This window comes from Nilaparvata lugens, chromosome 2 (genome assembly GCF_014356525.2).
Source record: "Nilaparvata lugens isolate BPH chromosome 2, ASM1435652v1, whole genome shotgun sequence".
In the NCBI taxonomy this organism is placed as follows: domain Eukaryota; kingdom Metazoa; phylum Arthropoda; class Insecta; order Hemiptera; family Delphacidae; genus Nilaparvata; species Nilaparvata lugens.
Window position 1 is genome coordinate 73,474,371 of NC_052505.1, and position 27,192 is coordinate 73,501,562.

At 35.1% G+C, this 27,192-nt stretch overlaps 2 protein-coding genes across 2 annotated transcripts in view; one reads left to right on the top strand and one right to left on the bottom strand.

Annotated features, from left to right (window-relative positions):
* The first annotated feature begins 691 nt into the window (after nt 1–691).
* Nucleotides 692–13,489, top strand: LOC120349975 (probable serine/threonine-protein kinase DDB_G0278845). The gene is made up of 2 exons (XM_039421708.1): nt 692–770; nt 8,990–13,489. The coding sequence occupies exons 1-2, from the start codon at nt 741–743 to the stop codon at nt 12,806–12,808; spliced, it is 3,849 nt and encodes a 1,282-aa protein (XP_039277642.1). The 5' UTR covers nt 692–740; the 3' UTR covers nt 12,809–13,489.
* Nucleotides 13,490–20,621: 7,132 nt separating this feature from the next.
* The window catches only part of LOC111046567 (RYamide receptor), a 121,827-nt gene continuing 115,256 nt past the window's right edge, over nt 20,622–27,192 (bottom strand). Inside the window, exons 8-9 of the mRNA XM_022332144.2 lie at nt 23,406–23,526; nt 20,622–20,849 (exon numbers count right to left, since the gene is read on the bottom strand). Coding sequence (XP_022187836.2) covers nt 20,728–20,849; nt 23,406–23,526 — 243 coding nt within the window. The 3' untranslated portion in view covers nt 20,622–20,727. The remainder of the gene's footprint in view (nt 20,850–23,405; nt 23,527–27,192) is intronic.

Consider the following 27,192-nt stretch of genomic DNA (forward strand, 5'->3'; position numbering starts at 1 on the left):
AACACATATTGAACATATTTTTTCTATTAGACAAAAATGCAGCTAAGAAGATAATTTGAATGCAATCAATGATGATAGACTGCAATAGTAGTGCAGTAACAGTGCAGTAACGGCGAATTCCGTCACCGATCGAGAAGATCAATCAATCAACCATCAGTCAAACACTTAGAGGAACTTCACGTGCTCAATGCTTCATTTCGATTAATTTCTAGAACATGACGATTGTATGATAAAAGATGCAATTGTCAAGTAGTTAGTTAATCAACAATATTGGAGAATGCGGTAGTGGGTGATCGGTGTGCATAAAGCACAGCAAAGTGGATTAAACAATTAGCACCGAATAGAAGAATTGTTCGTTTTCCGTAAAGCTGGCACTGAGAAATTTGTGCAGCTGATGTTATGAAATAATGTCTTCTACTTGAGCAGCATCATTGGACTCACGTTGAACTGTGAGATCAAATACTTTTTGTGCATATTGAAGAGGTTCACAGCCGACTTGGCAACTGTAGCGCACAAACGGCGGGCGTTTGTCCAATGTGCCGTTGGAGCTGTGTTATTGTTTTTCGATTGGTTTTTGTCTGAGACGAGATGAACGAGCGCCTTGCACGCTCCAGCAATCCGGACGGCGAAAGGGTATAAGTAAGAGAGCGGCTGGCTCGCTCCGATCAGTTAGTCGCGACAACCATGCCAATTTACACTACGTCAGTTTTGTTCACTTAGACTATATTTCCCTCGAAGAAATGCAATCGTTGTTAATTATTGTGTTACAGGTGAGTTTGAACATTTTTTCAGTTAGGGGAAGTGGGGCAAAACCGACCAGCTAGTGTTTGAAGTTCAATTAATGAAAATCTGTTGGCAGATTTATCAAAATATGATATCAATCTCATTCTTTACATATTTCATGATAACTATACATACTCAAATACATTTATTTAATTATAATAAAAACGGTAATAATTTTATAACTTTCTTGTGCCCCATGGGTGGGGTAAAACCGTCTTATGAGTGGAGTAAAACCGACATTAATGGAAATAACATAGAAACACTTGAAATAACCACACAAATCACAAAATTTTATTTAACAAAGTTGTCATGACATAGGAAAATGAAAACAACATGAGATTACTTGAAATATTCACTTGAATAAAGGTGTCAAGACATACGAAAAATAAAATAAAAAGGAGACTAAAATATGATTTTTTTGAAATATTTACACAAATCACAAATGAAGGTGTCATCTTTCTCCTCACTTTTCGAGCAAGGCCCCGGCCTACGATATTGCTACGTCGCAGTGTAGGCCTAGAATCTAATACATGATTGGTGAAAAAGATTTATAAAAATACCAGCTGATCTTTTCCACCAATCATGTATTAGATTCTAGGCCTACGCTGCGACGTTGCTATATCGTAGGCCGGGGCCTTGTATTAGAGGTGGCTATGGCATTGTTCATGAGCCCATCCTTTGCAGCTCGAGCACTAGATCCAACCCTCTTTTCGTTTAGAATATGAATAGAGGTCATTGCAAAAAATACTACTCAAGAATCGGCGTTTGATGAACATTTAATTGAAACTAATCATAATTAATTATATTGATATAAATTCTAATATATTAAGCTTCAGTAATGGAAGTAATAAATAGAATGTGGAAGACGAATTTCATATCTATAAAGCTACAAAATCAATTAGGAACTATTTAATAATTATAATTCAATTTGACTCAAATAATTGTATTTTTTATAAAATCAAAAGTAAATAATTATGATTTAAATTAAATAACTTCAACCAAAAAATAATGAATGAGAGATAAATAAATCATATGAACTTATCAACTTATCATATGAACTTATCAATATTATCTAGTATCAACTTGTTTATTTTTACATTTTAATTTGAAAATGGCCAAAGTAGGTCGAAACTAGTTGTTAAAATGTTTCAATGACAAGTTTCATGTTGTTTTTTATCAATTTGATTAAAGTAGCCCATATAGGTGATGAGATTTCATGTGGTAGTGTGTTTATTATGAGATTATGAATGATTATTAATTTTAGGCTTCTCTATTCATTCATTCCATTACCTATCAAATGCAACATGATAAATCTCATGCTCAAGTTCATAAAATCAAAGGAATAATATTTCTGATTTATCTGAATTATTGTCAATTCTTCAATTCACACAATAATCGTCTAAACAGCACAAAAATTCCAAATAGAATAAACAGAGGATCAAATTGAGAGATAGTAGCCTATTGAGAGCTGCAGGAGATTGATTTGCAAATCACAGGATGGGTCCATCCGTTCCCTGCATTCTAGAGTAAATTATAATTAGGCTCATAGCAGAATCCATGAAGAATTGTATTGAAAGGTGGGTTTCAAAGCAGCTTATAACAGTTTTATTTGAAATTTATCTTTTCACGATATAGTTTTCAATAGTTCAGCCTACTGATAAAATATGCACATTTGAAAACAATGAATAAACATACAACACTAAACCAGTTTCAATAATTAAGTGATTATAATATTACACTGAAGGGAAACTAATCAATTTGCAAGGGGTAAAACCGACTGCAGTCGGTTGTGCCCCTCACTAAAATGCCGGTTTTGCCCCACAGCACATGCTAAAATAAAAATGGCCACAACCGATTACAGAACAACTCAAGGTTGATTGTATTTATATGGATTCATTTGAAAAGATACACTGAATTGAAGATCAAACTTATTGGAATTGTATCCAATAGCACCTAAGACAGGTAAATAATCATATGTGACTGAAAAATCGAACAAATTTTCAGAAAAAACTTTAAGAATTTGTAGAGCTCTTATGATTCAGTTTACAGCTGTGAATACAAGCTACATCTGACTCATATTGTGTAGGCTTACTTAGTGAATTTTTTCCCGCATGGTGACAGCACCAGTCAGTCAATCGGTGAGGGGTCGGTTCGACCCAACCAGTCGGTTTTGCCCCACTTTCCCCTACACGTAATCCAGGAAAATTTACAGAACTATCAAATGTACCACCACATAGAATAACTATTCTAGTCAGAGAGTGCTAAAGCATTTTCTTATTGGATGGTTGTTCGAAGCTTGAAGTTCAGTTTGAAAGCTGCATCCATAGTATAGTGTTTGGAGTTTTTGGAATTATGACAGCCCAACCATAGGGTACAAACGGAATGGTCAGGTCGATGATTTGCTTTCAGTTTAGGACGCGCTCGTGATTGACCTCCATATAATACAAACACATTGTTACACATTGTAACAGTGTCTATCGCGTTTCAGCTCGATGCCATTAGATGTTTCTGATTTGTTACATTGACTAGACCTAAATGTGGCATCAATCGAAATTAAAGCAAAATTTTGTTCTGTCGGAACCTTGGTAATTTTTCTGACTATTCAGTGTAATCAGTCCTTTAGACTGAATAATTTTATTTTTGCGATCATCCCTGTCCAATATTAGGATTGTATCTACCTACCTAACTGTACCTACCTAGGGACTAGCTACAATAGGAAGTTTAAATGTATTGTACAATAAAGGAAAGAATTGGCTTTTACACGTACGGGATAAGAGATTCACGAATGACGCATTATCACGTCTTAACTATTGGATTGATCAACTTAAGATTTTGCATATATATTCTCAATTTACCGAGGATGATTACAGGCCTATAAATTTATTTCAAAATTCAAGTAGATCAAGTTTTCATTTCAATTAGACCCTTGGGTAACACGGGTTACCCAACCTGTTAATAACCTGCTGATAACCTTGGCATAACCTGCTGATTATGCAATAAAAGTGAGACAGCTCTTCGATGAGTACTTCTGTTTTCGCTTACCATGAATAGGAATCTGATATCTCAACTATGTGAGGATATTTGTTGATCGAATAAGAAAATTGAACTCATCATTGAATTCCAATTACTTCTCAATCGATATAATACCATTGAAGCTGATGTCTTGTTGTGCTCTATTCTCGAGGTCTACTATGACACGACATGATAAGAAATGTGATTTGTGAGAATGAATCATTTCCTCAACTTTTTGTACTCATTATCTCTTAGAAAATACAGAATTTGTTTAACTCGAATGAGTTTCACTGTCATGATTGAAGCATCAATGAACTTGAAAAATTTAAAACTCATAAAAGATTGTTTATCTTTCAACTTGAAATTGTAGAGATATAAATGCATTTTTTGTCTGTACTGGTTGAGTGAAGAATTCCAGAGATGTGAGATCTCCTACTTTACAATCATATTCCATGTTTATTAGATATAATATATGATACTGGAATCTTCGAATGCTGGAGTTAATATACTGAAATATGTTAGCAAATACTGAACATACCAATGTAATGGCTTTATAAATGCGTATTCTCATCCCATATATCTCATCAAATGAGAGCTGCCATTTGATTCACATCACACTGCACAAATTCATATTCAATCATGGAATGGGATAATTGATTGAAGCTATCCGCTGTAGTCTGAACCACTAATAATTTGTACTAGAGAACTGGGTAATAAACTCTACGACCTTCGAAATTATTAGCTGCATCTAATACCTCTCCAATGTTCATTGAGATAAACAAACACATTTCTGAAATGTAGAGTGATTCATCAGTTTATGATGTCGGTCTTCATCCTTATGAGGAATGTACTTGCATTTGAATTCTAATAATATTGTTGACATTGAGAGATAGTGGTATTTAAGTCATATCGCTTTGCAAACGTGTCTGTGAATAAGTGTATTAATTGAGCTACGGTACATAAGCTCTTGAGTGATTAATGCTATTATGATGGAGAAATAGCGGGGTTTCATCCGCCATTATTTCTATTCAAAGTCTTTATTCTGATTAGTTTAGTAGAAATTAACTCAAATGAAACGATTGTAGATATTGAGATACAGTATTCAGTCATATCGCTTTGTATCTGTGGTTAAGTGTATCAGGACTAATACTCTTGAGTTATTAGTGCTACTATGATAAAATGAATTCCTACCTAATGATTCCTACTTGCTTGTTTTATGATGATTCATGCATTGTTCACAAAGGGAACATTTTGTCCTCATCAAAGTTTCAAAGTATGAAACCTTCTTAACTTAGTTCAAATTTGCTTACTAGTAGAATATATGAAATACTAGCTGGCCCGGCGAACTTCGTACCGCCAAATAGTTAATGCATCGCATGACAAACTTTAGCTGGATGCACACCTGAGGAGGCGCGATGCGGCATTCTGGATCCAGGTACTTCTTGCGTGTTGGTTTGAATGAAAGAACTCGTATACACTGAATCGGGCATGACTTGGAACGGTGTGATAAGGCAATCTCCATTAGATCAACACTTTGTATCACCAAGCCGCGCCTCCCCAGGTGTGCTCAGCCTTAGCTTAATCTGATTCACTATATTTTTATAAAAATTATCCAACAATCAGTAATTACATTTGTATCTCAAAGAATTGTGATGACTTAACTTCCAATGTGCTTAGTTAATTGTGCAGCAGTTTGTATTTTTAGTTATAATTGAATGCAGCTTGCTGGGAATTGAATAGTATAATCTCCTTGCTGCTGATTTTCCCGTGCATATTCTAAATTTACAACATTTCGAGTTCTACGACCCAAGTTTGGACGTCGTTCGTACCGCGGCATTATTGAGAATTAACATTTTGTGAATCAGTAGGAAAAAATTGAAAAACAGATCTATCGACGGCTGTTGGATGACGCAAATGACTATAGCAGCTGATTCTTATTTCTGTTTGTGTCCAGCTCTCAAATCCTCTCTCATAAGGATTACATATGAACTTTAAAGGACCGTAGGAAAGAGTCCTGAAATCGGATTATAAATTTGTTAGGCCATAAACCTATAGGCTCGATTGTTATTTATATAGATCATTTCCCTTCGGGTTACACAGACCTTGTAATATACAGGGTGGGTGAAAAGTGCGAGAACGGCTTAATATCTCATACACAAAGGTTATTTGACGGTGGGTGTGATTGGGGATCCTACTAAAATTGAAAATACTACTTTACCATGACTTTAAAACTATGGTCCACCATCTTGGATCCACCATATTGAATGCAACTTTTTTTAAATAGGAAGGTGGTCATGCGATACATGATTTTGATACGAAATTTCAAGAGAAAATGAATGGCGAAAACCGCATATCGATATCTCAAACCGTTCAGAAGATATTCACATTATTAATCAATATCATGCATATCAGAAATGAAATACATAAGTGGTATTGATTAATAATGTGAATATCATCTGAACGGTTTGAGATATCGATGTGCGGTTTTCACCATTCATTTTTTCTTGAAATTTCGTATCAAAATCATGTATCACATGACAACCTTCCCATTTAGAAAATAAAGTTGCATTCAATATGGCGGATCCAAGATGGCGGACCAGATTTTTGAAGTCATATTAAATTAGTATTTTCAATTTGAGAGGAATCCCCAATCATACCCACCTTGGAATCACAATCTTTTATGAGATACTAAGCCGTTCTCAAACTTTTTTCTCTTCTTTCTGCTTTGAATAGTATTGATTAATAATGAATATCTTCTGAACAGTTTAAGATATCAATGTGCGGCTTTCACCATTCATTTTTTCTTGGAATTTCGTATCGAAATCATGTATCGCATGACCATCTACCTATTTAAAAAAAAGAGTTGCATTCAATATGGCGGACCAGTTTTTTGAAGTCATAGTAAAGTAGTATTTTCAATTTGAGTAGGATACACACCTTTGTGTATGAGATATTAAGCCGTTCTCGGATATTTCACCCACTTTGTATAATTAGCACTTGTAATAACTATTAAGATCGTCAAGAATTATTGTAAATCGATTCAATAAAGTGCTACTGAATACAGTATAAGTACGAATACATTATACAGTATTATAATTATAATACAGTATACAAGAACGAATTCATCATTCATGAACGAGTAACTATCGGGAAAGTTTATCAGCTTTTATGGGTTCTTTCTTCCTATCAATGTTCACTTCTTATGGATTCGAAATTAATAGTTTGTCATTGTCTCTCCAAGTTTCATAACAATGTATATTGAGTGAATATAATACGCATTATCAACAATAGTTATATATATGAATGAAGTGAATATATTCACCAACAGTTTAAAATATATATATTCCAAGAATTTCTCTTTATCTAAAAGCGATCTCATTTTTTGCATATTATTCTCCGTATTGACAAATATTCGAGAAGATATTGGAGCCTTATATTTTTCGTTATCAAGATTGTAGAAGATTGGGTACTCTGCTCACTAGCACTGAGGAAATTTATCAGAGATTGAATGGAATGATAATTTTTGACTTTCTGGTATCATTTATTGAAGGATCCTCACATACAAACGTTTGCTTGTGAGTAGACTCTTTGGTATTATTTTTTAACTTTGAAAATATGATTTTACGTCAAGTGGATGGAATTGAATAAAATTCTATTCACAACTTGATAGAAAACAATAATATCTCATCCATAAAACAAAGGGTATATATCACAGAGAAATCATTTTCGAGACCAAGCGTACACCAACATAGCTGTAAATTATAAGCATCCACCCACATTCAATATCTTGGTATACATTTTTTTTGAATAAGCTCAAATAAAGTATGTAGAAGTAATTAATTGTTCTTATTGCATATTGAGCTGTAAGTGATGAAACATGACATATTGCATTCGCTTGACGTGAAATCATCTTCTATCATTATTTAATATAGGCTACCCAACATGAACTGTATTCATTGTGTAAATAAGAAAAAAGATGGGATAAGCCAAGTTTATCATCCAATAATTTAAGACGTTAGGATTAGTTTGGTGCTATACGTTATATATACGAGTATGTTGTCTCCAGATCATATCTGAATAATTCAGGCTACTCTGTATATGATCTCCAACGAAGGAAATGACGAATATATCAGCAGACGTCCTCCAATATTTGGTTTGAGATTGTGAAAACGACATTGATCCATTTGAGTTGACGTGAGAGACTGTCGAAAAAAAGATTCCTACCTCCATTTTTAAGAATACTTCCCCAGGACCAATTTCCGACGTTACATATATCATATTCTAGCTCGCTAGTTCGTGGTCTAGTTTCCTAGAATTTGAAATTTTATTTTCTGCCTCACTCATATACTAATCATTGACTTATCCTGCAATCAAATGATAAACTTATCTTCATTCACTACACACACCTAAAATTGGCTATATTCTTCCCACTTTGAATTCATATTATGAAGACACTTGTATTCGTGAATGTATATATTGTACCGATTCAATAATTATTTTGAAAAATACATTTTTGAAATATTCGAAATCTTAGAGAGTCGATCATTTTCACTTGGGGTGACCGTAGAATTGGCCGCTGGTTTTGTAACTCAGAGGATCCCTGGCAATTCCTTGATTCCAGGCCACCTCTGTTTTTTACTTACAATGGAAATGTTTTGTAGTCGATCTCAACTTCCCGAAAAATAATGTTTTGGAAGCTGTTTTTCTACTGTTTTTGGAAGCTTGACCAGCGCTACTGAGGTAGATCAGTGGCCCTGGAAATGATCAGGTGCGAACTGGAAACTGCGACAGTAGACCTGAACCTATTATACGTTATTAATTCGAACTTGTTATTTCGTCCATAACTTAGCATTTTCGATTATTGTGAATAATTCTCAATTATTATACTTTTCACAGATCAAAATCCATTGCTGGTATACAAACAAATATCACTAGTTGAGTGATAATACAAACACTACTGGAAAGGATTCATGATGATCAAAATTGCTTATCACTGATGGAAATTAATTCTAATTTTCCGGGCTGGCAAAACGTTTTTGGATAGTAGCTCTCTTCGAATTTTCATCTACTAGCTGTTGGACCTGTTGTCAATATTTGCAGTAGCAGAGGTCTTCGGGGTGATTTACAGCATTCAACTTGGATTTTCGTTTGGAAATAATTATGCATAACACTGATTACTTTCTCATATTTTCAGGCCTGCCTGGTGATAACTTGCCTTCACACGTCAGTTGGGTACCAGTATCCAGACTCATACAAGGTCACAGATGATGTAGAAGACTACGAAGACGCTCCACAATCGCCACCTCCAGAAGAGCAGCAGCCATCCAAGGTCGATTACACCAAATACTTCGGAGGAAGTGTATCTCCAATCGCTTCCCCCAGCGCACTCCATCCTTCCTCAGACTCTTTTGTACATTCACTGGATTTTCCTCCATTCTTCGGTGGAGGATTCAGTTCATTAGATACAATGCCCGCATCCAGCCCACTGGTAGCTGGAGGAATCTACGGTTTATCATCCTCGCCAGTACGCTATGGAGCTCCTCTGCAGTCTACAGCCGGCATCAATGCCAGTGCCTCGACCAGTCAGGCTGGCTTTGTGGATCCGAATCCATACAGTGCTTTCCGCTCTCTGTTTGGGGGAAGTCCGCTGCAGGCAGCTGTTCCAGTCTACCCTTCTTATCAGTACTTACCGCAACAGCCGTCAACTTATATTCCGGTGCAGCCATCAACCTACGCACAGCCATCGGCATCCTATTCACTCTACTTACCCAATTATCAACGAGTCAAAGACAGCGTGACTCGAAATGTTCAAAAAGATCAGCGTCAACTGTCTCAGAGCACAATGCAGAAAGCGCAAGATGCTAAGAGGCCAAAGAAAAAAGATGATATTGATGAGTTCTATGATAAAAGTAAAAGTGTAGAGGATGAAGAAGATGAAGAAGAAGAATCAGGAGAAGAAGATGATGATGAAGGGTACAGTTTTGAAGAGGTTGATGAAAAGTCAAAGAAATCATCTAAACCTGAATCCAAAACTGAATCACCTTTGGGAAAGTCAAGTTATCCTCTGAAAGGGGGCAGCTATTCATCATCATATAGTGACAAACCAAAGAGAATTTCCAAGTCTGAATCTCGAAGTAACTCTCGCCAACAAACACCAACTTCAAGTCCGAGTTATAGTGGGGCCTATGATTATCCAAAGGTCGGTCTGGACGATTTGAAAAGCGATTATAACTATGACTACAATTGGTTTCCCAGTCCTACAAATTCAAAAGAAAAAGAGCCAGTAAGAGCCCAATCTGGTAATCGGCCAGTTTCAGGTTACAGGCCACCTGCTTCACCGTCACTTTCAAATGCGCATCGTTCCAACTCACCTGCACCTTTGTCCAGTCCAAACACTCGACAGTCTCACTCACATTCTTCAAAGCAGCCATCATATCAAGCGAACGGTTATATTAATAGTAATGTTCCAGCTTACACACATGGAACCCCAACGAAATATTCAAGAGGATTTGTACCATCAGCAAATATTCCCCACACTGATGGATTTCCAAAGGCCAATAAGAAGCAGTACCGTTCAAGCTACGCCACAGCTCCTAGCGAACTTTCTCAGGTGAGAAGTAAGGAAGCCTATTCGGGAGAATCTATCAACGATAAGAGAAAATGCATCAAAATTGAGAAAAACATTACTTCTGATCCAAGTAAAACATATGGAGGATATCCAATGACTTGCTATAAATGCCATGATGAGGCAACGGGCGCCAGCTCAGAATCATGTTCTTATGACACAGAGAAATCTCGTAAATCATATCAGGAAGTTGATCCACAAACAATAAAAGTTGAAAAATCTGTTAAAGGGCCACATTCCATCAGAGCCAAACGGGAAAGCCCCTATGATCTCAGCTTTTCACAAGATACGAACATTGGGGAGAGTGTTACATTGGTAAGGAAAGTCCGACAATATGCTGAATATGATGATACATCAGATTATGATGGAGATGGTACATCATCAGATGAGGCAAACTACCGATTCGGTCCAGAATATTTCAAAGGAGGTAGTGATGAAAGTACTCAGTCTTCTGAATACGTTCCTGAAACTGAAATAGGGGAAGACTGTACAAAAGTGACTAAGAATGGAGTAACTTGCATGGTTTGTGAAAAAGAAACTGGTGGCACTTATGAACAATGCTCATATGCCTCAGATCCAAATGCAAATTCATATTCCTATGGTAGCTCTTCAAGATATGGACATGGAAGCTCTTCTGATAAACAACCTAGGCAGAATAATAATAATAGGAATAATAATAATAGAAATAATAACAACAACCAGAACAATCGCAGAAATCAAGGTAGAAACAAACAGTCTAGGAGAAATAGGAGGTTCACGGATTTGCACACTTCCAACAATATGAAAAGAGAAGTGAAACTTGTTAGGAGAGTCAGACAGAGTCCAAAACCTCATAATGCTGCTCGCAAGAAGACCAAGGCCACGTCCAAGGTGAAGGGCAATGATGCAAGAGCGAAGCATAACAGTGACGATGATGATGACTCTTATGAAATCCCAGATGACTTCGCAGAGAGCGTTTCTCGCATCAGAAAAGCGGACAATGGAATTGTTGGACTAGATCCTTTCTTTTATGGCTCTCCTGAAGATACTTACGCTTCAGAGGAGAAGAAAGAGAAAAAGGCAAAGAATAACAATGATGATGACGATGATGGAGATAGCGAGGAAGATGAAGAAACCTCAACAGCATCTAGTAATGGAAACCCCACTTATGAGGATTACTTCTATAGGCTTTTCCCGGAATTGACAGAGAAAGGTAATTCCAAGAACAAAAAACCAACAGCGAACTCTGACTACGATGATTCGGCAATCATTGAAGATGGAGAAGAGAGCGAATCTCAACAGCCTAGCAAAACTCTAGTTCCAGGGTTTGATTTCCAATCAAGTTTTCCAGATTATTTTGAAGAGAAGGAGCAGAATGAGGACTTAGAAAAAGTACTTGGGGAGTTTTCTCAGAAGGACCGATCAGCATGCAAAAAAGTGATGAAAGATAAAATGACATGCTATCAGTGTGTGGATGAGAAAGGGATGCAACACGAAGAATGTATGTTTGTTGCGGCAACCGAGCCCAAGAGTAAGCATCTAGCATATCATGAAGTCAAACAATTCAACTTGTCACCGAATGAGAAGTCGGAGAAAACACCAGTTGTTACAAACAAATTAGCTAATACAAAGCCATTAATATTCCATCCAAATGCGAAACAAGATCCCAATGACGGATTAGACATGGACAATCAAGAAACTTTGAAGTTGAAGCGCCGAATTCCTGTTGTTGATAGCCCCACATTTGTCAATGATGGCGAAGGACAGGAAGATGATGAAGAAGAAGAGGATGATGAGGGAGATGAGGAAGAAGTGATTGAAAATGATAACTCCCCACAGAACCTAACAGAAAGCGCAGAGATCCAAGCCACAGAGAATGTTGATATAATCAAATTACCACCAAAACCTTCTACAGGGGGCCCAATTTCGAAAGTCATGATCCACAATCAAAGGTACTTCCAATCAACAGGATCGTCATCACCGGAGGCAGAAACAGAGACAGAGAAACAAGTGCCGGATCAGTTGCAGCGTAAGAAGAGACTGTCCCCTCCACAGAATGATGCTCTCATGTCGGCTGTCAACGCGTATAACAGGCGGGACCAGAGAGGACAGAATAGTGAAGAAAATGAGAGAACTGAAGAAGATGAATACGACGAAGAGGGAGATGAAGATTCCAACGAAGACCCACCGAAACAAAACAAGGAGGAGAGAGCTCCAAAAAAACGCAAAAATTACAATCCTATTCCAACTGATCCGCCAGCCTTCGAAGTCCCAGAGGGTCCTGAGGGCGCTTACAGTACTGACACAGAGCCTGCTTATGACACCACTCTGCGGATTACTCTTCCTAGGTACATGCTATCAAGATCAGAGCATGAAGCCGTTTTCGACGAAGTTTTAGCATCCGGATGAATGAAAAGTGCCGGGTCGTCTGATTACTGAATGAATGAATAATCTAGCAAGTGAACTCCCTGTCGCAAGAGAGTAGGGAAGAGTGAAGTGCAACATTATCATAAATGTGACTTGGGTGTGTTCAATCACAATCCCAACAAAGAATCAAATTAGACTCACTTTGTATGAGAATAGTGAGCTCACAGTCATTGTTAGAATGCTCATTGAAATTATTTCGAAAATGGAATGAGCCATATGCAACAGACTGTTTCTGAGCTACAATTTTATATAGTATTTATTGCATGACTATTTTCATTGACACATGGTACTTTCTATTGCTATTGGAAACGAGAGTACAGTGATTAGTATATTATGTTTGTTTTGTTATTTAGTGAATTGTAACAATAATAATAGAATTCACGTGATTATTTTAAAGTGGCTATGGAAAATTTTCCAAATAAACAGGACAAAATCAACTTGAGATTTAGAATTAAGTTTATTTTAAACGATATTCAGAGATATCTCGAAACATTCAATTGAGATCTGCATATTTCAAATTTGAGGGTATTCCTTAGGTTTGTTGCACTGAATTTTATTAAGCGCTGAATTTTGCTAGCAGTCATCTATTTTATTATTCAGTGGTGTTTTTTTATTCTGTGTAAAATAAGTTGAGACTTGGCCCTCAATCCGAAGAAATTACAAGGTTGCCAATTCGTGTAAAAGTGCAACGTTCTCAAATTTCCAATTCAACGTCAGAATTGGATGTAGAATATCAACCCCGATATCCTAGTAATGCTAAAAAAGTTTCAGGGTTGTAGGAGTAAAAGGAAATTCAACTTTTATGAAAAAATTGGATACATTTCAAAGATTTTTTTTTTTTAAATATCACTTCTCTCAGAATCATGGGGCGTCGTAATGCGTGATAAATTTATATCAAATTAACGAAGAGAATGTCTCCTTTTTATTGGTGTCAATTGGGTTCAATGCATACTATGCAGCCGCTCTCCTAACTTAAAAATTCCTTGGAGACCGAAATACGATTTTCCGACCACTTTTGACAGTTGAGGAAATAATTTCAATTATTTATGAGACTCTTTCTTGCTTTCAACACCCACTTATCTTTCGAAACAAAAAAGTTCCCAGCATGACGAAAATTTCGTTTCCTACTCGAAGTGTCTCGACATTGACAAACTTAATCATCAATTAAAAAATAACTATAGGTCGGATGACAATTTATTATCCATACACCAATAGAAAGAAGACATTCTCGCCGTTAAATTGATATTGAATTATCATGCAATACGACGCCCCATGATGCTGAGAGACGTTAAATGAAAAATAAAAACAAATCTTCGTGATGTTTACGATTCTATCATAAAAGTTAAATTTCCTTTTTATCCTTCAAACCTGCAACTTTGTTAGCACTACTAGGATATCGGAGATGATATTCTACATCCAATTCTGACGTTGAATTGGAAATTTGAGAAAGTTGCAATTTTACACGATTTGGCAACTCTGTGATTTCTTCGGATGGAGGGCCAAGTTTCAACTTATCCTACACAGACTATAGTAAAAGAGTGAATTAATTCCAGCTCCAGGTGATCATTGAGCTTGAATCAATCAATAGCTGATTATGAAGCTGAAAAATATACAACTTAACAATAATTGTCTCATTCCTAGATAGGTAATATGAATAGAAATAAAAATAAAAATCTCAGTACCCTTTTTTGAATTATTTATCACAACATGTTTCAACATTGATGTCATTTTTAAGTGATATGAAGTAAATAAAAAAGTAAGTAATAAAAGTGGAAAACTGAATGTGAAAGAAGAATTTCATATCTATGAGGCGGCAGAATTGAAAAGAGATAAAATAATAAACCTAATCCAATAAGACACCAATAACCCCATTCTTGATAGAATCATGCAAATGTGAGTCCAAAATTCACAGTCCTAGTTCATAAAATCATACGAATACACTAACATATGATCAAAAAAAAAAAAAAAAAAAGAATCTTCCAGCAGTATTAATTTATTTACTTCATATCACTTGAAAATGGCATCAATGTTGAAACTTGTTGTGATAAAATAATTCAAAAAAGGGTACTGAGATTTTTATTTTTATTTCTATTTAATATAACAATTCTCCGCATACAAGCACAATAAACATAACTTAATGATCATTATAAATATTTATTATCAATATCATTTTTCATCCCAACTGAATACACCGAATCAATAAATTGGATTCAAGAAAATACTTCTTTTTTCAAGTGCTAGTGAAAAGCCTACACTTGAAGCTAAATCCTTGACTCAAATAAGTAACACTTTCAAAATAACGTTCTGTGCTCCTATGAGATGTTTGAACTATCAGAGCTCGATTGAGCTATTAACTGCCGAGCTATTTCTTCCATTTTTTTTCAATTAACATCTTTCCTCTTCTAAAATCTATGCTACTCAGATTATTTCTTCATTTGAATTATTTTTCTAATTCACTACCATTCTTCTTCAACCTCGAAATAACTTGTTGGAAGATATGCAATGAACATATTAAATAGTGAACTATAATAAAAACATTGAATTGTAACTCCTAATATTAGTAGCGTGATGACTGATTGAAACGATTGAATGCTACTTGGGCGTCTCAGCCTATTCATAGATTAGGATTTCCAGATACCAGTGATATAAATTTTACTGATTAAGCTATATTAATTTGTCTTGTATACACGACACAATCATTCTGGATCCAATAAAGAGTAAAACACAGTATTCATAAGCTTTGTTTCTTTGAGAAAAGTTTTCTTCCTCCTCAGTTTCCCAATTTGAAAAAAATGTTACTTCGAGCCACAAAACACATTAATAAATTATATGTACTAAGGTTGATGGCAGTTTAGAAATAAAGGATTCGCCAATAATGATACAAATGTAACCAAGGAAACAAAATTCAAACGTTATTTGCGAGACAATATCTTCATTTTTAGAGAATTCAAAAGATTACTTTAGGATATCTGGTTGCCTCTGAATGGTGTTATGAAGATAATGTGAAATGGAGGTGAGGTTAATGAGGAATAAAAGATGGGATTATGAATGTGAACGGAAGATGACACGGCAAATCAGCATTTGGTTTCAAATGACTTGAGGTGGAGACGGAAAGATGTACAGAGCAGAGAAGGATGAACGATCCTCCCTCCTTCTCTGCTAGTCGGATAGGATGTCTATTGGACGACATTTTAATGTGCTGCTGCGAAACCGTCACTGCAAATTCGGAAGATCTCATTTAAGCCTAGCCTGGCAGCTGAGCTCGAGATGCAGCACATGGCAGGGAATATACCCGTACTCGCTCCATCCACACCCCTCTTTCTCACAATATTGTCACTGTGCAGACAGCAGAAACAAATAATAGAATCTGGTTCATCGGATCAATCTTAATCCGGAAAACAACGTGTACCAGCGGAGAAAAGAGAGCTATTGTCTCCGTTTCCAAAATATTCTCCACCTTTGTAAATCATGTCAACCTTGGAACTTACATAATACGTTTTGTCAATGACTGGAAGATTACTTATGTTTTTAAAGAAATATATATTGCTTCTTTCTTCTCAAGAATATAATGTCATTAGTTTCAACCTAATGTTCAACAAAACGAATCTATAATTTAAAAATATTATCTTTGAAGTTTCTAAGTTTTTCTTGTTAATATCCTCTCCAATAGAACACAGGAGGACTTGGATCAAACTTCTCTGCATGCCATACTTCTCTAAGGTTGAAAAGGAATCAATATCAGTTACTAGAATCAGATAATCTGAATCAATCAATTTTTTTACTGACTTTATTTGAAGAAGAACTCTATTAACTGACATGTTTACTCATAAAACTTGATTACTCACAGTAGTTATGAATGGTTTGTCAGAATTTAGTTTATCTCTTCTTGTTACCGAATCAAATGAATTGTGTTCTCATAATAACGCATGGTTAATAGGCCTAAGCATCAAACAACAGAGAAATAGAGAGATGGAGTCTCATTTTAAAATCTGAAAACTGCAAGACAGAATCGGCTGTAAACAGTTGAAATTGCAGTAACGGGGTTCAAAACTGAAATTAAGGATGTTCCAATTAAGCTAAGGATGCCATACGAATGTTTTAAAACTGTAATATCATTAAGGATGCTTTGAGGGTGTAATTCAATATTGCTCTTCACCTCATTGGTCTTCTATTTCCAAATTAATTGCCGGTTGGACAAAATCCGGTTGAATTCTAATCTTGATCAATTTCACGAGAACCAATAAGAGAAGCCTTCTTTTCGAAAAGTCCTAGTCTGATTGGTTCCCGTGAAATCGATCAGGAATAAAATTTGATCGGCTCCTGTGCAACCGGGTCTCAGTCTTCTTCATACAAGCTTCGAAGCCGATCTCGAACACTCTTCATTCCATGTCGTGAGAATCATCTGTATTGAGAATGTGTAGCATAGAAGAAAGAATGACATGTTGATAATCAAGTGTATGAACCACCCTATGGACTAATTAACATAACCTGACAATCGTACAGGAGAGGATTACGCTCATTTCTTACTCCATAATGTCATAAATTTGCATAGTAGAAGAAAGTTGCAAACGTGGAAGGATCAAGAGATTAAAATCGAGGTTGACTCCCCTTCCTCGGCTCTTCGGTACAGTGGAGTGGACCAGCATTGAGAGAGTTCACTCAAAACAAAGCAAGCGTTTCACAATTCTTTTTCTCTAGCTAACAGGAAACAGTTGTCAGATTTTATTACATTAGCGTCATGTTTTTCTATTCACGTCTGTTGTTTTGGTTGGACCGATACGCATTGAAGTAACACCAACGGCTGTCTGTAGCATGCTTGAACGAGTGCACTGTGGGCTACTCCTGCTGTGCCAGCTGCTAGCTGCTAGCATAACACACCAATTTTACTGATCACCTCTCCACACTACAACAGACTGTGCTCTGTTCATTGACTCTAGCAGCGTCCGCTAGACAATTGCAACGTTTCTAATTCAATTAAGCGTAACTGAACTAAGAACTCGTTACGACATTTTTGAGATTTGAGAATCGTGTACATTTAGTAGCAATTATCTATCACCTATATTCAAATGTGGAATGGAGTAGAACTTGGACAAATATAACATTACTTGTGGATCGATATGAAGAGAAAGGGAGAGTGAAATTATATGGGCGAGAGAAAGATAATAAATTCATGAGAGCGAGAGTAGAAGAGTTATAAGTGACAGAGAATGTGTAAGATTAAGAGGAAATATGAGGAAATATGAGCTTGAATTCATTAAATAATGAGGCTACGAGTAGTTAAGACAATATAATGTTTTTTACTAGATAATCACTTTACATATTCATTCTAGTGATAGAATCGGAAATTAAGTCTCATTAGATGATCATTTAGAATGGAACCACTCTAATTCTCAACTGAAACGATATTATGATAAATGAATGATCTAACAATACAACTGAGTAGATTACTATTGACGCTTCTTATATAGGTTTTGATAATATGGTCTCAGTAGAATACTGAAGAATCATTAGTTAGACGTTCTAGTTTCCCATTTCTTTACCATGCTGCCACAGTAAGATCAATTATCACGGCATAGCTTCTACTGTTCGTACATTTTATTATAGGTCTGTGGCTTTAGTACAAGACAGTGTCGAATACTAGAGAGTATAATTATTCACATAAAGTCAGTAGTTGATTTTCAGTATTTCTTGATAAAATTAGCGTATTTCCTCAGGGAAGATCAAAGTAACCAATAATTGGAGTTCATCATTCGCGGCAACAAATTAGCATCCGCGTTTATTAACTCATATCACATTTGAGATGATGAGGCCGGCAAGCTCTAATTAACAAAATCAACACTCTCGTAGCGTAAAGTAACGTAGCCTCGTAACATAGTAACGTAGTCTCTCTTCATATGTATTTGTCGAGGAGTAGGATTGGTGATGTGGATCGATATGAAGAGAAAGAGAGAGTGAAATTATATGGGCGAGAGAAAGATAATAAATTCATGAGAGCGAGAGTAAAAGAGTTATAAGTGAGAGAGAATGGGTAAGATTGAGAGGAAATGTTCATGAGAGCAATGAATGATCGCGTATAGCGTTAGAGCTTCTTGACAAAGACTCTTCTCGATTAATAACACCTATGTAAATAATTATTGAAGTACGATAAGAAAAATGACATAATATGATAACATGATTCGTAAATGCTTCACGAATGAGAAAATCATTTGGAATTCAATGAAATATTTTATCTGAACCATGGAAATTTATCATTAGATCATTGAGAAATATATTTCCTTGACGAATAAAATATAATTGATAATTTCAAACTAGAATGAACAGTTAATATTACCCACAGTTAATATATAGCTACCCACTATAGAAGGCGGTGGCAAGGCAGAGACCCAGCAACGCTGATTCCCTATCTTTCTTTCACTGCTATTATAACGTGAACTCACTATAGATTATTTGATTCAATAGATAAAAACTTTATTACAGTATGTCCTACTGTACGCTCAGTAAGTTATTGATTAAGTGGTTCCTGGTTTCAAGAACAGATCATGATTGTAATGAGTATAATTCTATCTTTTCTCTCATAATGATTTTTTCGAAAGAATAGAGCTTCCAAAGCTCTGGTTTTGAGTTAATTTTCAGCTTTTTGTGAATAATGGAGGTAAATCCTCATCGTAGGCCTAAATATTTTGGAATTACTCTATAGAAACTGGTATTCCGGAAACGTATTCATGAATACAACTTATTGAGCGTATCATGGCATTCATAACGGACTATTCGTTGCTTTTGAAAAATGTGGACAGATATAGATCGAATAATTCAAGAAAAAATTTATTCATGAATAACGATTTATTAGGTAAAAATACTCAGATAAGTTGAAATACATCTAATCATATTCTATTTTTAAAACGGCAGTGACAAGATCGACACGTCCACACTGGTGCCTTCGACTCGACTGTCTTTGATCCGGACCGACCTGATTCGGGTTGCGTTCGACTCGACTCGACAGCGCTCAACAATGTCTAGCGACACGTCCACACTTGTTCGACATTGTCGATCGACTTTGTCGATCGGTGTCGATCGACATAGTGTGGACGCGGCTTTAGAGCTTCTTGACAAAGACTCTTCTCGATTAATGACACCTTTGTGAATAATTATTGAAATACGATAAGGAAAATGACATAAGATGATAACATGATTCGTAAATGCTTCACGAATGAGAAAATCATTCGGAATTCAATGAAATATTTTATCTGAACCATGGACATTTATCATTAGATCATTGAGAAATATATTTTCTTGATGAATAAAATATAATTGATAATTTCAAACTAGAATGAAGTGTTAATATTACATCAGCTACCCACTATAGAAGGCGGTGGCAAGGCAGAGATCCAGCAACGCTGTTTCCCTATCTTTCTTTCACTGCTATTATAACGTGAACTCACTATAGATTATTTTATTCAATAGATAAAAACTTTATTACAGTATGTCCTACTGTACGCTCAGTAAGTTATTGATTAAGTGGTTCCTGGTTTCAAGAACAGATCATGAAATGAGAATTATTCTATCTTCTCTCTCATAATGATTTTTTCGAAAGAATAGAGCTTCCAAAGCTCTGGTTTTGAGTTAATTTTCAGCTTTTTGTGAATAATGGAGGTAAATCCTCATCGTAGGCCTAAATATTTTGGAATTACTCTATAGAAACTGGTATTCCGAAAACGTTTTCATGAATACAACTTATTGAGCATATCATGGCATTCATAACGGACTATTCGTTGCTTTTGAAAAATGTGGACAGATATAGATCGAATAATTCAAGAAAAAATTTATTCATGAATAACGATTTATTAAGTAAAAATACTCCGATAAGTTGAAATACATCTAATCATATTCAATATTCAATAAGCTCAGAGAAATGACAACGTAGTTGTTATGCTATTCTTCCGTGAACTGTGACACTGCGCTTGCGCTGTTCGGTGATCAGCCGCCTCTTGAGTGTACAACTTCGACTTGTAAGGCCTCAATGAATCTGTAGAAAAAGTAATACATTATTAGAACCAGAAGACCCTCATTAGAATGGAAAAAGTATAATAGAAGAGTAAATAGTTATTGTGGTGCGGATATAGATTATAGTGAAGATAGTATACATGTGGACATGAGGCTATGAGAAACAAACTGAAAAACACTGATTTTGTTGTGGAATAAACTTTATTGACTTGTTCAATTTAGTTAAGGAAAGCTGATTTAGAAACAGAAACCGTTTTGTCAAATCCACTTTATAATGAGTGTTTCTAAATAAGAGAAGTTTCACAACATCAATATGAGTATTCAACACATTCCCTATGTAACATAATAGAACTCAATTCAAGCAAAACAGAGTAAACAAAGCTTGTGTTTTTCTCCTTTCTGATCTCCTGAGCAAATGTGATCGGAGCGAAGAGGGCCATTTTCCGTTATGTTATTCGAGTTTAACAAAGTGGAAAACTGGCACAGTCTGTAGTAGCATCACAAACAAGCACTGCCCACATGTCCAAATAGTAAGCAGTTGTATCTGACAAGTATATAGTTGTATCTTGTTGTGGTAGCATCTCGAATTGAATAGCACTTTACTCGTTCTGCATTAAATTTATTCAGGAATCTTTTCCATCTCAGAATGAAAATAACTTAGTATCTATTGTTATTATTCAGCTCGAATAAAATTGAGTTGTTGGCCGTACATTTCTTTTGAGATCAGCTCCAGATTGGTGTACCTAGGAATGTCAATCTTGAAGATGAAAGATAAAATCTTAAATCTATTATTCAATTGACAATTGAATATTATGTTGAAAACGTCAGGATGCATTGGGCTGAGTATAGCTGAGTTGAATTTTCGGTTTTGCTCGGCTCAATTCTTGAATTATTGAAAATGCGATTGGACAACTCAGCAATTGCTTTGATCGTTTCTTTGTTGAATTTAACTTCAAATTTAATATTATCAGAAACAGGGAATAAAACCAGTAGATTACGAATGTTTTTTGATTTGGAGGAATCAATTCACTCATATCATAATTTTATCATTTTGAATAGCAACGATTCAACTGGATGAATCGTTCGGACTTTTTATCGTGATATACTTCAAATCTTGATGATCATGGGAAGTGATTTTTCAAAGAACGTATAGTTATAACTGTGTTATCGATAAGATAATCCCCAGCAATCTCTCATTGTATTGTAATATCCAAAGTTAGTTGACTTTCAAAAAGATTTTTCAAAAAAGCGTAAATGTTGAAAATAAAAAAACAAGGAGATTTTCAACTTGATTGGGAGGAATTTGAAATGATTAGTAGAATTCCAGTTTACTGACAAATCAATAGCACTTAACCAACTCTTTAAGTTGACCCAGAATTGATTCTGGTAGTTGTTCTAAAACTGCACTATGATTCAAATTATTTCACAGACCATTAGATCTGTCGATAGCACGGGTCAAACGTCAAGTGGAGATGACTAAACAAAGTTTTCACAATGGAAGGAGTGCGATTGTCACTTATTCAATTCACGAGAGCCGATAGAATGAATGCTCTATTCTAGTACACTGTTGGCTAGAGAGTAGACGCGTCAAATCCACCAACTCGGAAATTGTCTGGCTATCAAGCTCAACTCCATAGTTGAAAAAAGTAGTTATTATCTTATTTAGAAAACTAAATAAAGTTTAAAGGAAGTTTTCAGTGAACATTGAAAAATACGCATTATGATAATAATGTTCTTATGAGTTGCTACAATAGAAATTTTATTATTGTTATTCAAATAACATAATTATTTTAGCTTGTAGATATCCAATTTTTCTTCTCCACTTCCACAATCATGATAAATCATTCATTCGATTGAAGTTATAAAATACGACACTTCCATCATTCATAGCTGTTAAGCCGTGAAAGATGTCCGTGAACCATTGCATAATTTGAGCTTCAAAACCACATCTGAGTCGGCCACATCAGATTGTAGGATATTAAATTATTTATCATTGAATTCTATTCATGAAGGGAACCTCTCATTAAATCACAATAGAAAACTATACTACTTTCCAATTACTAAGGTTATGTCAATACGCATTATACAGAGCTTCATAATACGTAGGTCCCTAATTATATATTATTATCATGCATAATTCTTTGTAAATACGCATTATACAGAGCTTCATTATACGTAGGTTCATAATTATATATTATTATCATGCATATTTTTTGGTAAATATGTGTAATAGTAAGGATAAACATCTAGATCAGACTCTTTAGATATTTTTAAATGAAATTATTCTTCGTCCAGAATCTTTAAGCAAGACGATCAGCGCCAAGTGATTAAGTCCACTAAACTTTGAGGTATACTCTTCTTTGATTATTGGAAGTTTCTGATGTTGTTGATCAGTATTAATAAATTTGATTGCAAACCAAGCTGATGAATGCAAGTTTATTTCAAAGTGTTCAGTTTTGTATGTCTGATTGTAATATGATAATAACTGGAGAATAGCAACAATTTATGCTGTGACTTTCATAAAATATGCTACTCTCATAAATTGACTATCATAAATTATTATGAGACGAAGACTGACCAGTAGGCGTGTGTTGGGTGAGGCATATTGTCGTACGAGTTGATCCACTTGCAGTGCTTCCTCGGAATCGATTGATCTTCTCGTGTCCACACAGACGTACTGACAGGTCTTTCAGGTCCGCCTACAAATTGAATTCCATCGATGACAATCCTTATTATTAGAAGATAATAATCTTGAAAAACTAATGACAATCAATGTAAAAATTATATTGGACATGCATTAAATCTCAAATTAATAACTGTAAGCTATGAGCTACATTCAAAGCACACGTTACAATACTTGGCTGCCTCAAAATATTATACAAATAATTGTAGTTTGTACCAAATCAAAGGTTAGCGGAAATATCAGATCAAAATAACATCATATACTTCATTGACATCTAAAATTCATAGAAATACAAAAAATGTATTTGAAAAATTACATTGTAGTTCAAAAGTAATTGACGGAAAAGCTCTGTTCGCCGGTACGGTGGAAGTCGCTAGTACAACACAATTCAACTAGAATCATAATTTACTGTCAAGAACAACATTTATTGCTAGTTGTCAGATAAAAAAATAAGAGATAAAATATGATTAAAATTATATTGTAAGAAAAGAGGAAATGGATTATTAGGTCATAACAATTGGGCTGAGAATGAGTGAAAATTAACGATGGAGCACCCGAGATGAAGTTGATTGCTCGATGGAGTATTGAAAATTCATAGAAAACAAGCAGCACGTGCTTATCAAATCTTGAATTATTGTCAAAACTTATCAGACAACCTTGAATATTATTTGTTATAATTGCACTCTGATAACACATGGGGTAAACATAATTATTTTATTCAAGATTTTACAATGTTCAACATTTTTGTACACAAAAATGACGATACTTGGTAGTTTGAATTATGGAAGAAGTGAGAAGTTATTATTCGAATGTGTATGAGAGAAAAATCTTTGATTTAACAATGTAACGTGAGTGATTTTGAGCAGTATTCAGTATTTTGTATAAAATTGAAATCCATGTCATTGATGCTTTCACAAAGATTTGTTTGGACTCTTGAGAGACATTTTCTTTAGAAGAGTCTTTTTTAGAGTTGAATAAAGAGTTTCTGTTTATAAGTATGTGCTTGTGGAAGATTTATTCTAACATTCAACTTCATAGAAAATTCTATTAAAAAGTAGGAAATCATAGCAATTTCTACTGATTGTTTTAAGGGAAGCATTCCTTGGTGTTCTTTTGCTCTTCCTTGCTGTCTCTAGCTTCTTTATTGGAAGCATGTCCCGAAGCTATTTGTCTACTTTACTCTCTCTCGCAAACTGACTGCAAACAAAGCATGGCATTTCCATACTGATGTGGGGAGAATCCTCGACGTAATCAATGCTGTTTGCTGACTGCGGGTGCCAGAGCCAGTTTCAATGTGGAAACACTATCAAAAGATATAGCACAGCCACTAGGTGAGATTGAACTGCAATCAATGCTATATGCATTACTTAGATATGCATTACTTAGCTAGCACAAGTTATTAGTTAGCAGGAGTAACACTATTAGTGATAGAGAGTTACTATTAGTTACAGAGAGCTAGTTCATAATATGAATTATATTATAAACTAAGCATCGGGCAATCTCATCAAAAATCGACTATGGTTTTGAGGTGAATCTATTCAAAGTAAATTTATTAATATTGTGTGAAAATTGTAGAGTTCAGTTGAGATTATACTCACTTTGTTAGAAAAATATTCATTCATAATACTCAATTTTAATTTTATAAAAGTTTATTGACAACATGAATCGTGAAAGTAACGCTAGTTTATTTAGGAAAGGAAGGAACATCTCCAATGGACATGAAAAAATGAAAGTTCATAGAATGGCATTGTGCTATCGAATTTAATCCTACTACATCCAGTGAGATTTATTTCAATGTGAGTGATAGAAAGTTATATTATTTCATTTACTATAGGGAGTTGAAGTAACGATTGAAAATCCCATTGCTCCACTGTGCAAAGTTGTCATTCATGTCTGTTGTTGCAAATAGACTACACTAGATCCATTCTGTATCACTTTTGTTTCAAATGATTTTCTCTCACTCTTGTGACCTACCTACAATGTTCGAATCAAGTTGAAATGGAACATTTTCTATGTTGGCTTCATGCTATTTGACCGGTTGTAAAATCTTCTGTCTCTCAGAGTGCACTCTCCACTCTCTTGCGGCAAATCTATCCCTCTATTCTGTTGGAGCCTTTGTCCAAATTTATCAAAAAAACGATCCATACATTTGTTCATTATGTTACATAATTGTTTTATTTGATGAAATCTGTTTAACTTACTGTCTTATCTTTTAATGCACATTATAAATATCACAGTGCTTTACTTTTACCGTGGAATGATGACGATTGACAAATCATGCATGTATAAGTATTAAAAGAATATTAAGGGTTTGATGAAAGCTAGGAATAATGGGAGGAGAAGGTATCATAATTCACTGAGGATCGAGATAAGTATATGGAAGTGGAGTAATAATCTGATGAAGTCAGGCTATTCTTAGTCATAATTTTTATTAACCTCCTCAGTCCCTGTGTCCCCTGTAGGGGACGCAAAACAACCTTTACTGGGAAATTTTTTTCTCTGTGCTGAGTGGGTTGGTAGCATTGAAACTACGTTCTAGATACTCAGGACAGATGGCAGCACCAACCTTTTGTGTAACCTGTTGCATTCCACTTGCACAGTTACTTCAGAGTGACTTCAAAGATGGCTGATCAGCGTCCTCAACGATTTTGTAGATCTGAACTTTGTAAGTACAACTTTTATAGCTATGCAATAATTTTTTTTGTGGTGATAATTACCAAATCATAGAATAATAACTGTTGTTTGATATTATGTATGAGAATATCTGAAAACTACAACTGTATACTGATGGATGTGCTAGTAAACTTAATTGTCCCCTGTTGGGGACATTGGGACTCAAGAATAACAAAAGTGTGAATATTATCAAACAATTTGAACATGATAATAAAAGAGTCAAAACAAGTTTTATTCACAAAAAATACCTGCCTCATATAAATTTTAAGTCTGGTTGTTGTTTTTTAGGTGAAAAACAACTTTTTTAAATAAATTCCAAGTTTTTTTTAGCAACATGGTGATAAAATGATTGAAATTTTACTCATTTACAAGCACATGCCTTACTTGATTGATTTTAAATCTGGTTGTTGTTTCTTAGCTGGAAAACAGCATGTTCAAATAATAATTCTAAAGCTTTTTTCAGCAACTTGATGATAAAATGATCAAAACTATTTTATTTAGTAAAATTACAAAACCTAATCATGTATTTTATAAATTTTTAATCTGGTTGTTGACTTTTTGTTTCAGATTCAAGTAGATTTGAGGAGTTTGTTGACACAGAGCTAAATGGAGATCTAAGTGATTTGGACTTGTCTGATGATGATGACTTCGATGCAGACCCTTCCTACAATGCAGCACCAGGTCATGCAGATCTTCCCAACAATGTTGAAAATGTTGATCAACAAGAAGAAAGCTTGTCTGATGAGGATGGAGTGGATGTTGCAGATGGTAATGACACAGCCGCAGAAGGTATGCCTAGAGAAAGAGTATTTTGGAAAAAATCCAATGAATTTTGGCCACTACCCCCTGCTCCTGAGGCTGAAAGTATACCCGAAAATGCGTTGAATCTTCCACCAGAGTCATATGTTTCAAAGTATATACCTGAAGACATTTTTTCTCTTTTGACTGAACACACAAATAGGAGATTTCTACAGGAAAAAGGTACTGAGCTAGGTATTACAGTAGAAAC